Source organism: Rhineura floridana, chromosome 1 (genome assembly GCF_030035675.1).
Source record: "Rhineura floridana isolate rRhiFlo1 chromosome 1, rRhiFlo1.hap2, whole genome shotgun sequence".
Lineage (NCBI taxonomy): Eukaryota > Metazoa > Chordata > Lepidosauria > Squamata > Rhineuridae > Rhineura > Rhineura floridana.
In genome coordinates this window covers 156,008,734-156,021,260 of record NC_084480.1, presented here as the reverse complement: position 1 = coordinate 156,021,260, position 12,527 = coordinate 156,008,734, and the positions used below count along the sequence as shown (strand labels likewise).

The window sequence follows — 12,527 nt, the reverse complement described above, 5'->3', positions numbered from 1 at the left end:
GGTTAGAACCAGCACTTTGAACTGGGCCCGGAAACATATAGGCAGCCAATGCAAGCGGACCAGAACTGGTGTTATATGTTCGGACCGTCTGGTCCCCGTTAACAATCTGGCCGCTGCATTCTGCACAAGCTGCAGTTTCCGAACCGTCTTCAAAGGCAGCCCCACGTAGAGCGCATTGCAGTAATCTAATTTAGAGGTTACCAGGGCATAAACTACTGAAGCGAGGTTCTCTCTGTCCAGATAGGGGTGTAGCTGAGCCACCAGCCGAAGTTGGTAAAAAGCACTCTGTGCCACCGAGGCTACCTGAGCCTCAAGTGATAGAGATGGTTCTAAAAGGACTCCCAAGCTACGGTCCTGCTCTTTCAGGGGGAGTGCAACCCCATCCAGAACAGGTCGAACATCCACCATCCGGTCAGGAGAACCACCCACCAGCAGCATCTCAGTCTTGTCTGGATTAAGCCTCAGTTTGTTAGCTCTCATCCAGTCCAGTGTTGCAGCCAGGCATCGGTTCAGCACGTCGACAGACTCACCTGAAAAAGATGAAAAGGAGAAATAGAGCTGCGTGTCAGCAGCATACTGATGGCAACGCACTCCAAAGCTCCTGATGACCGCACCCAGCGGCTTCATATAGATATTAAAGAGCATGGGGGACAGAACTGACCCCTGCGGAACTCCATACTGGAGGTCCCAGGGTGCCGAGCAATGCTCCCCAAGCACTACCCTCTGGAGACGGCCCGCCAAGTAGGAGCAGAACCACTGCCAAGCAGTACCGCCTACTCCTAGATCAGTGAGTCGTCCCAGAAGGATACCATGGTCGATGGTATCAAAAGCCGCTGAGAGATCAAGGAGGATCAGCAGGGTCACACTCCCCCTGTCTGTCTCCCGACAAAGGTCATCATACAGGGCAACCAAGGCCGTCTCCATGCCAAAACCGGGACTAAAGCCTGACTGGAATGGATCCAGATAATCAGTTTCATCCAAGAGTGTCTGGAGCTGGCTGGCAACCACTCGTTCCAGGACCTTGCCCAGGAATGGGACATTAGCTACCGGCCTATAATTGTTAAAATCTTCTGGGTCCAGGGACAGTTTCTTCAGAAGTGGTCTTACTGCCGCCTCTTTCAGGTGGTCAGGGACCACTCCCTCTCTCAATGAGGCATTAATCACTTCCCTGGCCCAGCCGGCTGTTCCAGTCCGGCTAGCTTTTATTAGCCAAGAAGGGCAAGGATCCAACCTAGAAGTGGTTGCACGCACCAGTCCAAGCACCTTGTCAACGTCCTCAAGCTGTACCAACTGAAACTCATCCAGGAAATCAGGACAGGACTGTGCTCTGGACACCTCATTCAATTCAGCTGCTATAACATTGGAGTCCAAGTCCTGGCGGATGCAAGAGATTTTATCCTGGAAGTGCCTAGCAAATTCATTGCAGCGCGCCTCAGATGACTCCACCATTTCCGTAGGGCCAGAATGCAATAGCCCTCGGACAATTTTAAAAAGCTCCGCCGGACAGCAGACAGATGATTTAATAGTGGCAGCAAAATATTGCTTTTTTGCTGCCCTCACTGCCCCTAAGTACAAATTAGTATAGGCACTTACCAGTGCATGATTGCATCCATCAGGAGTTCGCCTCCATCTGCACTCAAGCCGTCTTCTATGCTGTTTCATCGCTCTCAGCTCCAAAGTATACCATGGAGCTGTATGAGCTCTACACAGGAGAGGGCGAGCAGGAGCAATCATGTCAACTGCCCGGGTCATTTCTGCATTCCACAGTTCCACCAGGGCTTCGACAGGAGCGCCAGGCCTATCAGCCGGAAAACTCCCCAGAGTTTTTTGAAAATCATCAGAAATCATTAGTCTCTGGGGGCGGACCATCTTAATGGATCCCCCACCCTTGCAGAGGGGAAAAGTCGCTGTGAGTCTAAACCTCAGCAAGCGGTGATCTGTCCATGACAAAGGGACTGACGTAAAATTCCCTATATTCAGATCACCATCTCCCTGTCCAGTGGCAAAAATTAAATCTAGAGTATGTCCTGCTATATGTGTTGGGCCAACAGCGTATTGTGACAGCCCCATGGTTGTCATGGAGACCATGAAGTCCTGAGCCGCCCCAGATAAGGTGGCCTCGGCATGAATGTTGATATCCCCCAGCACCAACAGTCTGGGGGATCTCAGCAGTACATCCGAGACCACCTCCGTCAGCTCAGTTAGGGAGTCCGTTGGGCAGCTGAGTGGATGGTACACCAACAGAATCCCCAATCTGTCTCGTTGGCCCAACATAAAATGCAAACACTCCAGACCAGTAACCACATGGACAGGGTGCCTAGAGAGGGAGATGGAACTCCTATAGACCACAGCCACACACCCCTCCCCGACCCTCAGATCTACCCTGATGCTGAACCAGATATCCCGGTGGACACAGCTGGGAGAGACTAACTCCTCCCTGCTCACCCACCCAGGTCTCAGTTATACATGCCAGATCGGCTACCTCATCCACAATTAAATCGTGGATGAGGGAGATCTTATTGTGTACTGATCTGGCATTTAGGAGCAGCATCCGGAGATCTGAGGGCTGGCTGATAGGACAACCAAAAGACCTGTGGGTGTGAGGAAGACCGGAACAAGGCATAGCCGTTAGCTGCCTGGACCGAGTTCCCCTTACCTGGCAAGTCTTCCTCACAACGCCATATCTCCCCCTGCCCGTCACCATGCCAATTGGGGCCCCCTCAAATCTCCCCACTCGACTCTGAATCCTCTCACCCAGGCACATAATATAACCTAGGACTTACACACACACTTCACAAACACATTCACTCTCATCACACACCACCACACATCTTCATAAAAAACAAAAAACAAAAGCTGCAAATACGTGTTAACGCAACAGTATTAGTAGCTCTCCTTCCAAAGATAAAAATTGGGTAGCGATGGTAACAGCCAGAGGTAACAGCAGCAACTAGCAGCATCGCGGCTCTTCCTCTTCCTCCTCGAGCGGCAGTGGCGCCCTTCCCGACAGGCAGGTGGAGAAAGTTAGTCACAGCTGGGCTAGCATCCAGGACCCAGTCCTGCAAAGCACAGCACCAGCCAAACTACAGCAGTCCAACCGGGGAAGACAACGATGGTAACAGCTCCGAAAGAGCGGCAGCACAGTCACGGACAGCAGCAATAGCTTTCTCCTCCAGCAAACGACAGCAGCAACAGCAGCACTTCCTTCCTCCTAAAAACTCCCCCACAGCGCGCCCCCAGCAAGCCAGAAAAACGAAGTGGGCAAAGCGCACAAGCAGCAACCGCAAAAAGGCACAGGGAAGCGGCGAGGCACACACAGCCACCCTCTCCCCATGACCCGCAGCACCGCAATGGATGACAACGAACATCAAACGGCAAGCTAGATGGTAAGTTAGTTGAGCGACGTAGTCTAAGGAGAAAAAAACGGCGGCAGCGGCTGCGAAGGGAACAAGGGGAAACAGAGGGAGCGACATAGACTGAGAATCTGGCAGTAAAGCTCTTCTACCTGCCCCTTCTTGATCACAGACTGGTCCAAGAGGTTCATCCAACTAAGGTTCATGCCACCCCGTCCTCACCCTCGTCCACAGCTGTGATATCCTCAATGCTGTAGTAGTGACCCAGCACCGTCACTCGGGGGGGGGTAGGTAAGAATATTCCAGTATAGTCCCACTAATTACTGAAAAGAGGGGAGGATGAAACAAACACTCCTCTCCCTAAGGCGGTCACGGATCTTGAATTCCCTCAATACATCTAAGTTGTTCTTCATTCTTAACCAGAAAGATATATTGATATCTTTCAGTTAAAAACACACACCCAAACCTCTAGTATACACTGGAACAGTGTTCAACGTGTGACCTATCAAGATCTGGAAGCCATCGCAAGTTCCAGTATTGGAAGGATGGTGGGATATAAATAAAGAATAACTAACTAACTACCTCTTACTTGATCGCTCAGTGGCTTTTGATACCATTGACCATGGTATCCTTCTGGGCCGACTTGATGAGATGGGTATTGGTGGCACTGTTTTACAGTGGTTCCAATCCTATCCCCAAGGTCATTTTCAGAGAATAGCATTGGGTGATTGTCTTTCAGCCCCCTGGCAGTTGTGCTGTAGGTTGCCACAGGGTACCATCTTGTCCCCCATGCTGTTTAACATCTATATGAAGCCCTTGGGAGCAGTCATCAGGAGATTTGGGGCAAGGTGTTAGCAGTATGCTGATGATACCCAGCTCTATTCCTCTGTAAAATCTGAATGGGGAGAGGCTGTGCAAGCCCTTGACCGCTGCCTGGGTCAAGACTCGGTGGTGGGCTGGATGAGGGCCAATAAGCTGACTCTGAATCCTAGCAAGATGGAGACACTGTGGGTTGGTGGTTCCTTTGTTCGGATAAAAGCAAAGGTTAAGTATTAAAAAAATTAATCGTCTTAATTGCCTTTATAAGCCTGGTGGAACAGAAAGGTTTTCAGCAGAGCCTTAAAAGTTAAAACAGAAGGTGCCTGGTGAATCTCTGTTGACAGGGCATTCCAGAGAACTGGGCCGATGGCACTGAAGGCTCAATTTCGTGTCGATATTAAATGAGCCTTGCCACCCCCGGGATGACCAAAGCCACTCCTGCAGATGATCCCAGTGATCGAGCTGGGATAGAAGGGTTCAGGAGGTCTCTAAGATACCCTGGACTTTGTACATTAATACAAGGACCTTGAACCTGGCTTGGTGGTGGATGGGCAGCCAGTGCAGATGTTTCAAGAGTGATGTCATAAGTTCTCAGCCATGTGCCCCCATCAGCAGTCTGGCTGCCGCATTTTGCACCAGCTGCAACTTCCGAACCAGGACCAAGGGCAGCCCCACATGGAGTGCATTGCAGGAACTGTAATGCAGTAATTCAGCCTTATGTTCAAGAAGATATTTAAGGCGGGTTTCAAGATATCACATCAAATTCTGTCGCTCCACATCATCTTCAAGTCACTGAGGAGTATGAGATGCAATGTTATGGAAGAATTAGGAGCAGATAAATGTGGATCATAAAAAGAGAAGACTAAGGGGGCTCTGGTCCCCTGCTCACTTCACTTGCCAACATCCCACCCCCAAACACACACACACACCCCTCAGGCACTCACAAACACACTCACATGCACATACACAGACTCTCAAATGTGTCCCCCTGGCCACTTGCAAACACCCCCAGGTGCCCCCAAGGCACCCCACTCCCCTCACCAACCCCCCTTACAATTCCCCTCAATGCCTCCAGGCACTGGTGTGCACTGATAGCCATGGGCCCACCAATGCTCGTTGCCTGTGTTGCTGCCCCTGCGGTTGGCCCTCACCACCACTTCCCCCTTGACAACTAGCACCACCATGCAGCTCCGTACAGCTCGCCAAGCCACCTTCCAACCTAGGGCATTTTTCTGCCTCCCACCCAGGCTGCCGCTGCCACTGCCACTCCCCGCCCCCCGCCCCCGGCTGCTTGCCTGCTCACTCCACATCTGTTCACTCACCTTGCTTGCTTGCCTACCCAGCCCACAGCTTCCTACTTGCCTCGCTCACTCTACACCTGGCTGCCCCGCTCACTCTGTCACCTCCCCCCCACCCGCCATCCTTTCTTCCCTTACGCCCTCATCTCACTTGCCACTTTGCTGCCGTGCTGCCACATGACACTGTGTGATGGCATGACCCCTTAGCAAAATATTATATAGTTAGATTGGATAGATATTGTTGGAATTAGGTCACTAGAGATGGTGAGAGCAATCCAAACTCTGGGAGCCTGGTGTAAGATATATCCACTAGAGATATGCCAGCTTAATTTACACAGGATCCAAACTCCATTCACAGTTGGGAGGGCTGAGTCTAGTACAAGGAGCTAGTTCCCAGAGGAAAAAGCAAATGTACACCCACAGCGTCCCTAGCAACACTGGTGATATAGTCCAGCCCACACACACACCATACAATGCACTCATAACACATCCACCATATTGGCAGCCAGTCAGCAAAATGCCCACACACATACAGTGTGACCAAGAGCAACCATGTAGACAAACTCGTGTGAACACACCAGCATTCTTCTACAGCCCCAAGTGCCCCAACACCCCTAGACCCTAACCCATATAACACCCCTCCCCAGAAATATGACACCCAGATCAGTGCAAAAGGAAGCTGTATTGCCAGCATGAAAGCACAGATACACAGCCCATGTGGGTAAGGTGGCAAATGGCAACCTCAATGGCAGATATTCCCAAACATACCCAGCAGGAATAGCCTCCCTCCTCTCCTCAGGTGTAGCAGCAGCAAATGCTTGCATGGACAGTGTCAATCACCACTACACCTTTTCTATCAGTTCCTCCTCCATCACCACCCACCACTGCAGTGGCGCTGCACCCACGACCACTGCCACAGCAGCGCCGCCACCACCACTAGTGGCAGTAGCCAGTACTTCCATATGCAGGGTTATGGGAGCGTGTCGATGAAATGAGTGGGATTTGGATATGGTGTAAGTCCCCCCCTTTGTCCCGCCCTTAATATGCCTTTTCCAAAGCGAAATCCCAGGAAAACAAGATTCTGTGGTCTTAGATACATGTTACTAGAGATCATTCTGATATATTGCAGGGCTGTGCCCATATTACATTTAAATCATTATCTAAATCTATTTGATTTTACTTCAAAATAAAATCCACGTGGATATTTTATTAGCAAGAAAAAGCATTAAATCTTGTCTAATACTCTCTACACCAGGAGTGGGGAACATTTGATCATGATGAGGGTCTCAATATCCCAGTGGAAAGCTATCCAGATTCATAAACAATCACACAAAGTTATTTTCGATGGAAACAGGCATATATAGGTAACTCAAGTTTCACCTTCCATTCTTTTTTTTTTTTACGAGCTTTGCATGAAAAGAGACAGAGACTCTGCAACAGCCTTTATTTGTTTTGATTGTGCAAAAGGCACATAATCCCAGCAGTGGTTTATTTATTTGAATGAAAATAATAATGTGCAGCTGAACTGCAAGCCCTGCCTTTCAGCTATTCAAAGCCTTAAAACTTAAAAATGTTATTGCATCCCAAAAATTGTATGTATGCAATTGCAAAATACATGGATATGTACTTTTTGCATATTTGCAAGGAACATGAGTCTACCTCTCCTGAGATATTTTATCCTCTGCTTTGATCTTCTTGTAGCAGATCTTGTTGCAGAAGAAGGAGCTGCAATTGCACACTTTGCACATCTGAACTTTTTCACCTTTTGACTGCTCCCTGCTGAGCAGCTGATGGGCAGGAGGGAACCCAGAGGATATGGAATCTGGCTGTGGGCATATTTGACCCTAGGGCTGGGAGTTCCCCACCCTTGCTCTATTGTCACCATTGTTATCATTATTGCTATCTCTCATTTGTCTTTATGATATTAGGACTATGATTTGTATTTAAAGAGTCCCTTGACATTTCTGAGCATTTTGGTGTAAGAAATGCTTTGACTGTAATTTCTTGGAGGCTAAGCTGTTTTTTGAGCCTCAGATTGTCTCATCTACCAGGGTTGTAATTCAAGCAAAAGGAAAAGAATTGAGAGATCAATCAACAGATCTCCTGCATCATATGTAGTTTGTCCCGTTTTTATTTCTAATCTGCAAAGTGCTACAAGATTCCACCCCCTTGTCCAACAGCCACCACCTTATACTCCTAGCCCAGGCCCAACCTCTTTAGGTTCACTTGGGGTCCTCTAGACAGGGTGGGTAATGTAGTACATCCACACTGTTTTCACTGTGTTCCAGGTTTGGATCCCGCAGGGCCCAAGTACACCAGAGCCAGCCGTGAGGAGCGCCTGGATCCTGGGGATGCTCTCTTTGTGGAAGCCATTCACACAGATGCAGACAGTAAGCTGGTTGCATTTTCCAACACTGTTATGCTTACTAATCCTTTATTTGTCCTTCCTTTTGCAATGTTGAGAGCTGGAGCTGAGTTTCATGAAGATTGCAGCAAAAATAGCCTGCTCCCTGTGGTGGTGTGTCATTCCAACTCTGGTTTAACATGCAGAAGATTCCAGGTCTCAAATCAGGGTGGTCACTTTGTAAATGTTCTCTATCCCACTCGGTATTCCTGGCAGGAAGAACAGAGAAGAAAATTTACTTGTTCATTTTTCAAGTGCCCATTCAGTATATGTTGTGCTTAACAGAGTTCCACAGGCAAAATATAGGCAGACCCCTGCCCCCAATAAGCCGCATGGAAAATATGAGTTTTAAGGAATTTGAAGGGAGAGAGGCACCACTACATGAAGCAGCAACAGGAAAGCGACCAAGGCTCTCCATATCTGTGCACAAAATGTTGACAGAATCTGTCCTGCAGTATGATCAGGAAGATTTGGAACCAAAGAGACAATTGTATCAGTTTTGTTATATATAACAGCTGCATTACATTTTTATATATGCCTATCAATGCCCTGTTTAGTTAGCTAGTAGTATGGAACATCAAGACTCAGAGGCTTAGTTCCTCTAAATATCAGGCACTAAGGGTCAAACAATGGTGCAGGTCTCTTGCATTCACACCCTGTTGATTCTGCCTGGTTTTAGTTAGCATGAGACAGGAGAATACAGGCTTTCACTAACAGTGCTGTGATACAGTATTTGTTTGAAGAGACCAAACGTTCATTGGAGTCAAATTGTAATTGGAACTTGTTAAGGGTACAGTCATTGAGACAGTTGATGGCCTCACTCGGCTTTACTAGATGTTAGCGGGGGTTCCCATACTGTGGTCCATGAGCTTCATACAGGTGTTTCACGGCATGTCCGTATTAAGTATTCATATTTATTTTAATCGCATTTTATGGCTTTTATTCCTTATATTATGTTTTATTGTATTGCAATTTGAATTCTATGGAATGCAAGTTGTAAACAGTACAATGCAATACAATACAACAGAGGAAATGAAAGAAGCAATAAAACTGCAATTAGAAATCATATAGCATCTAGTACAGCACACTGCAATTGCGACAACAGGCAGAAAGTCCACCAAGCAACATTAGCAACTCTCAAGTGGTCTGTGTGTGGGAAACCTTTAGGGCTCCCTGTGTTACAGTATTTGAGGAAGAGTTGTCATGGAGAACCTGGGCACTACAGCTGTTAATAGATTTATTTTTTCAGTATCTTAAGCGGCTGCATTTGAAGAAGAAGAACCTCCTACCCATTTGTGGTTTGTTGTTTTTTCACAGTTGTGCCTGTTATAGGATTGAGGGATTGGTTTGAATGATACCTTTGGGTCCCCTCCAAGCCTTTGGTTTTATATCTATAAGATGGGAGCCTGTATTAGAGGGCAATGGACGCACTATTTGTGATCAGCCCTTCTTACTGGGAATTTGCTCTGAAAGTCCAACGCGAGTATTTTGAAGGTGAGAATGAAGCGCAATTCTGACTCAGTCCTTCTTTCAGATTTTGGTATCCGGATACCTGTAGGCCACATTGATTACTACGTCAATGGAGGCAGAGATCAGCCTGGATGTCCACGTTTCATATCATCTGGTAAGAGTAGTTGGGGTTATTATTAAAGCTGCTTTTTACTTCCATTCATCACTTCTAACCATTTATCATTGTCAGTTTTTGATAGAATAGAATATATCAGAAGGACTCTCTATATTAGGGTTACCAGGTGTCCGGTTTTCGGCTGGATATTCCGGCTTTTGGGGGTCCTCTCTGGTCTCCGTGTGAGTCACCTTAACCTCCAGACTCTCAACTTTAATTTAAAAAAAAAAGTTTCTAGTTGGGCTGGTTCATGAGATACACACCAAAACGTCAGCCACCCCCTCGCAACTTCTGTTAAATCAGCTCGTAGCTGGCTGCTCTATCCCTGCTCTTTCAGGTTTGTAACCAACAAGTGAAGCCAGGGTTGTGATTTGTTGACCTCCAGGCAGTGCCTAGACCTCATTGCAATGCCAGAAAATGGTTGTTTTTTCCTGTTTATCTGAAAATCTCAAAAATTGAGTAAGTATATAGCTTTCAGGGATTTTTTCTCTTGTGTGCAGGAGTCAAACCCTGGGCTGCTGAAGAGGACAGTGTTTTGAAAACCTTCCCAATATGAAGCTTTAATCCAATATTCACTTTTCTGGGAGTAAAGCTCCAAGACTAATCCCACGTACCTGGAGTAAACCTCACTGAATTCAATAGGACTTACTTTTGAGTTGACATGGTTAGGATTGTGCTGTAAAGTAATGAGACTTTTAGCAAAGAATTGTGTGTGTGTTGTAAATCTTTCTCTCCCTCTCCAATCCTATTTTTTTAAGCAATTAGGCAGGGCTTACTTAGGTATCACAGTTTTATTTTGTAGGAAAGTAATACTGATTTTTTAAAAAAATGTTCTGCAATGACCAACTGGTTTGACAATAAACTATTATGGTGTGTGTGGGTGTGGGTGTGTGTAGTCTCAACAACCCTGTGAGGTAGGGTTGGTGATTGGAAACCAAGGCAGCTCACAATAAGAAATAAATCCCTTTAAAATCCAATAATGATAAAACAAGTATAAACAGTTGCAAAACAGCTTAAAGTGGCATGATTCTGAATTTTGGGTTGGGTGAATTAAGTTTATTTATTTATTATTTGATTTATATCCTGTTCTTCCTCACAGGAGGAGCCCAGGGCAGCAAACAAAAGCACTAAAAACATTTTAAAACATCATAAAAACAGACTTTAAAATATATTAAAACATCTTTAAAAAAACTTTAAAAACCATTAAAAAAAAAGGTTTAAAAACATATTAGGTCAAAAAGAGGAAAGACAAGCTCTGATGCTAGTTATAGGTTTATTATGTTGCTCAATGCGTTTCGGAATATATTCCTTCCTCAGGAACCAAAAACATTCAAACAAACTCAAATTAGTGTTGTGGAGACAACACATTGGTCATAAACATAGGCATAACATTAAAAAAAACATTTTGTTGAAGACCACCTGCAATATAAATCATTTTTCAAAAATTTACAAGTTTTTCAGTGATTCACAATGACACATATCTATTCACTAATGTTGAACTAATATGTTATATAACCACAATATATGGCTAAAATAAAACAAAACCTTTTAATCGCCATAACAAACCAGCTTAAAAAACTCCTCCCCCCAGAAAAACAAATGTTGCCCTATACTGACCTGCAGAGTTATATTTCCTTGCCTCTGTAAAAGCAATGAAAATTCTTTACCAAAGCTCCACACTGAATATAAATCAAACTCAAAGGCTGCTCCTGTTCATACTGAGTATATAGATTAGCTCAGCTGTGTAATCACTGCATTTGGGAATTTTACTGATCCAGCTAGTACTTACAGTGAATAACGCGCATGTACAATTGTAACAGACAGTCAACCAACTTCCATGTAGAAACCCTGTTTCTTATTTTATTTGAACTCAGAAAAATCCAAACCTTCATTTAACCCTAGAGGTCCCACACTTTTTAGAGAGATTATCCAAAGTTTTTAAAAAATGTTATACCTATGTTTATGACCAATGTGTTGTCTCCCCGACGCTAATTTGAGTTTGTTTGAATGACCTTTGTTTGGTGCTTTCCCCCCTTTTTTTCCTGCTTAAAAACATTAAAAAGCAATTCCAACACAGACACAGACTGAGATAAGGTCTCAACTTAAAAGGCTTATCGAAAGAACAAGTTCCTTATCACTTGAGGTTGCAGTTCTCTGCACACTTCCCTGTTTGAGTAAGCCCCACTGAATACAATGGGACTTGCTTCTGAGTAAACAAACATAGGATTTTGCTATAAATATCTTTACATGTTGTGTAAATAGTAAACATATTTGATAGTCATGCTTATATAAACATTTCTTCATACTGTGTCCCAATAAAAATAGTTGTAGATGATTTTTTCCTCTACATTTTAAGTGTGCCCTTCTTCCATGCAGATTTCAAAGTAGAGGTATTATGTGCTGATAGGATCTCACTCACATCAGCAATCGTGCTGCAGCATTCTACATCAACTGCAGCCCCTGGGTCAGGTTGTGCTGCATGGGGACTTCTGTGACCTTGGCTGACTGGCTGCCAGGATTTTTTTAGTTTTGATTTTTGGTTATGAATCCTGACTGGTTGTGGGATGCTGAATTGTCTGCCTTACTCATAGGAATCTTGTTGTGGTTGGTATGATATTACATTTAGGAAATCATCACTGTATTTTGTTTTTCTTTTCTATTTGCATTTCACTTATCTTTAACCTGACTCTCTTGCATCCATATAAGTGGTTCCATGCGCTCAGCTCAACCCCCTTAAACCCACTGATGATGCACCTTGTTGGTTGCATGATGGTTTGTTTCTTGCCCAATAGCAGTAAAAGAGAATTCACATATTTGGAATGTGGCTGCAATTGTTGTTTCCAAGCTGCTGCCTCTGAAGGTAGACTAAACCATGTGTGTTTTCTCTCTGTCAATTATTACTCACTGGAATTGGGTTGGCGGTCAAAGTGAGTTTATAGCAGCCCACAGGGTAGACAGGGTAGAGAATCTTCTTTCTCTTAGCTTCTAGAATCTTTTAGCTAAGATTTCTAGCTTAATTTCCAATCAGG

The 12,527-nt window shown here is 45.3% G+C and overlaps 1 protein-coding gene and 1 long non-coding RNA gene across 4 annotated transcripts in view; one reads left to right on the top strand and one right to left on the bottom strand.

The window, feature by feature from the left end:
• PLA1A (phospholipase A1 member A) overlaps nucleotides 1-12,527 on the top strand; it is a 67,875-nt gene that overhangs the window by 31,939 nt on the left and 23,409 nt on the right. For all 3 annotated transcript variants that reach the window (XM_061638624.1, XM_061638642.1, XM_061638633.1), the window contains exons 5-6: nucleotides 7,759-7,860; nucleotides 9,409-9,498. In XM_061638624.1, the coding sequence (XP_061494608.1) occupies nucleotides 7,759-7,860; nucleotides 9,409-9,498 (192 nt within the window). The remainder of the gene's footprint in view (nucleotides 1-7,758; nucleotides 7,861-9,408; nucleotides 9,499-12,527) is intronic.
• Nucleotides 6,913-11,207, bottom strand: LOC133390314 (uncharacterized). The gene is made up of 2 exons (XR_009764376.1): nucleotides 11,116-11,207; nucleotides 6,913-8,083 (listed from the first exon to the last, which is right to left on the bottom strand). It is a non-coding gene; the product is annotated as an uncharacterized LOC133390314 (long non-coding RNA).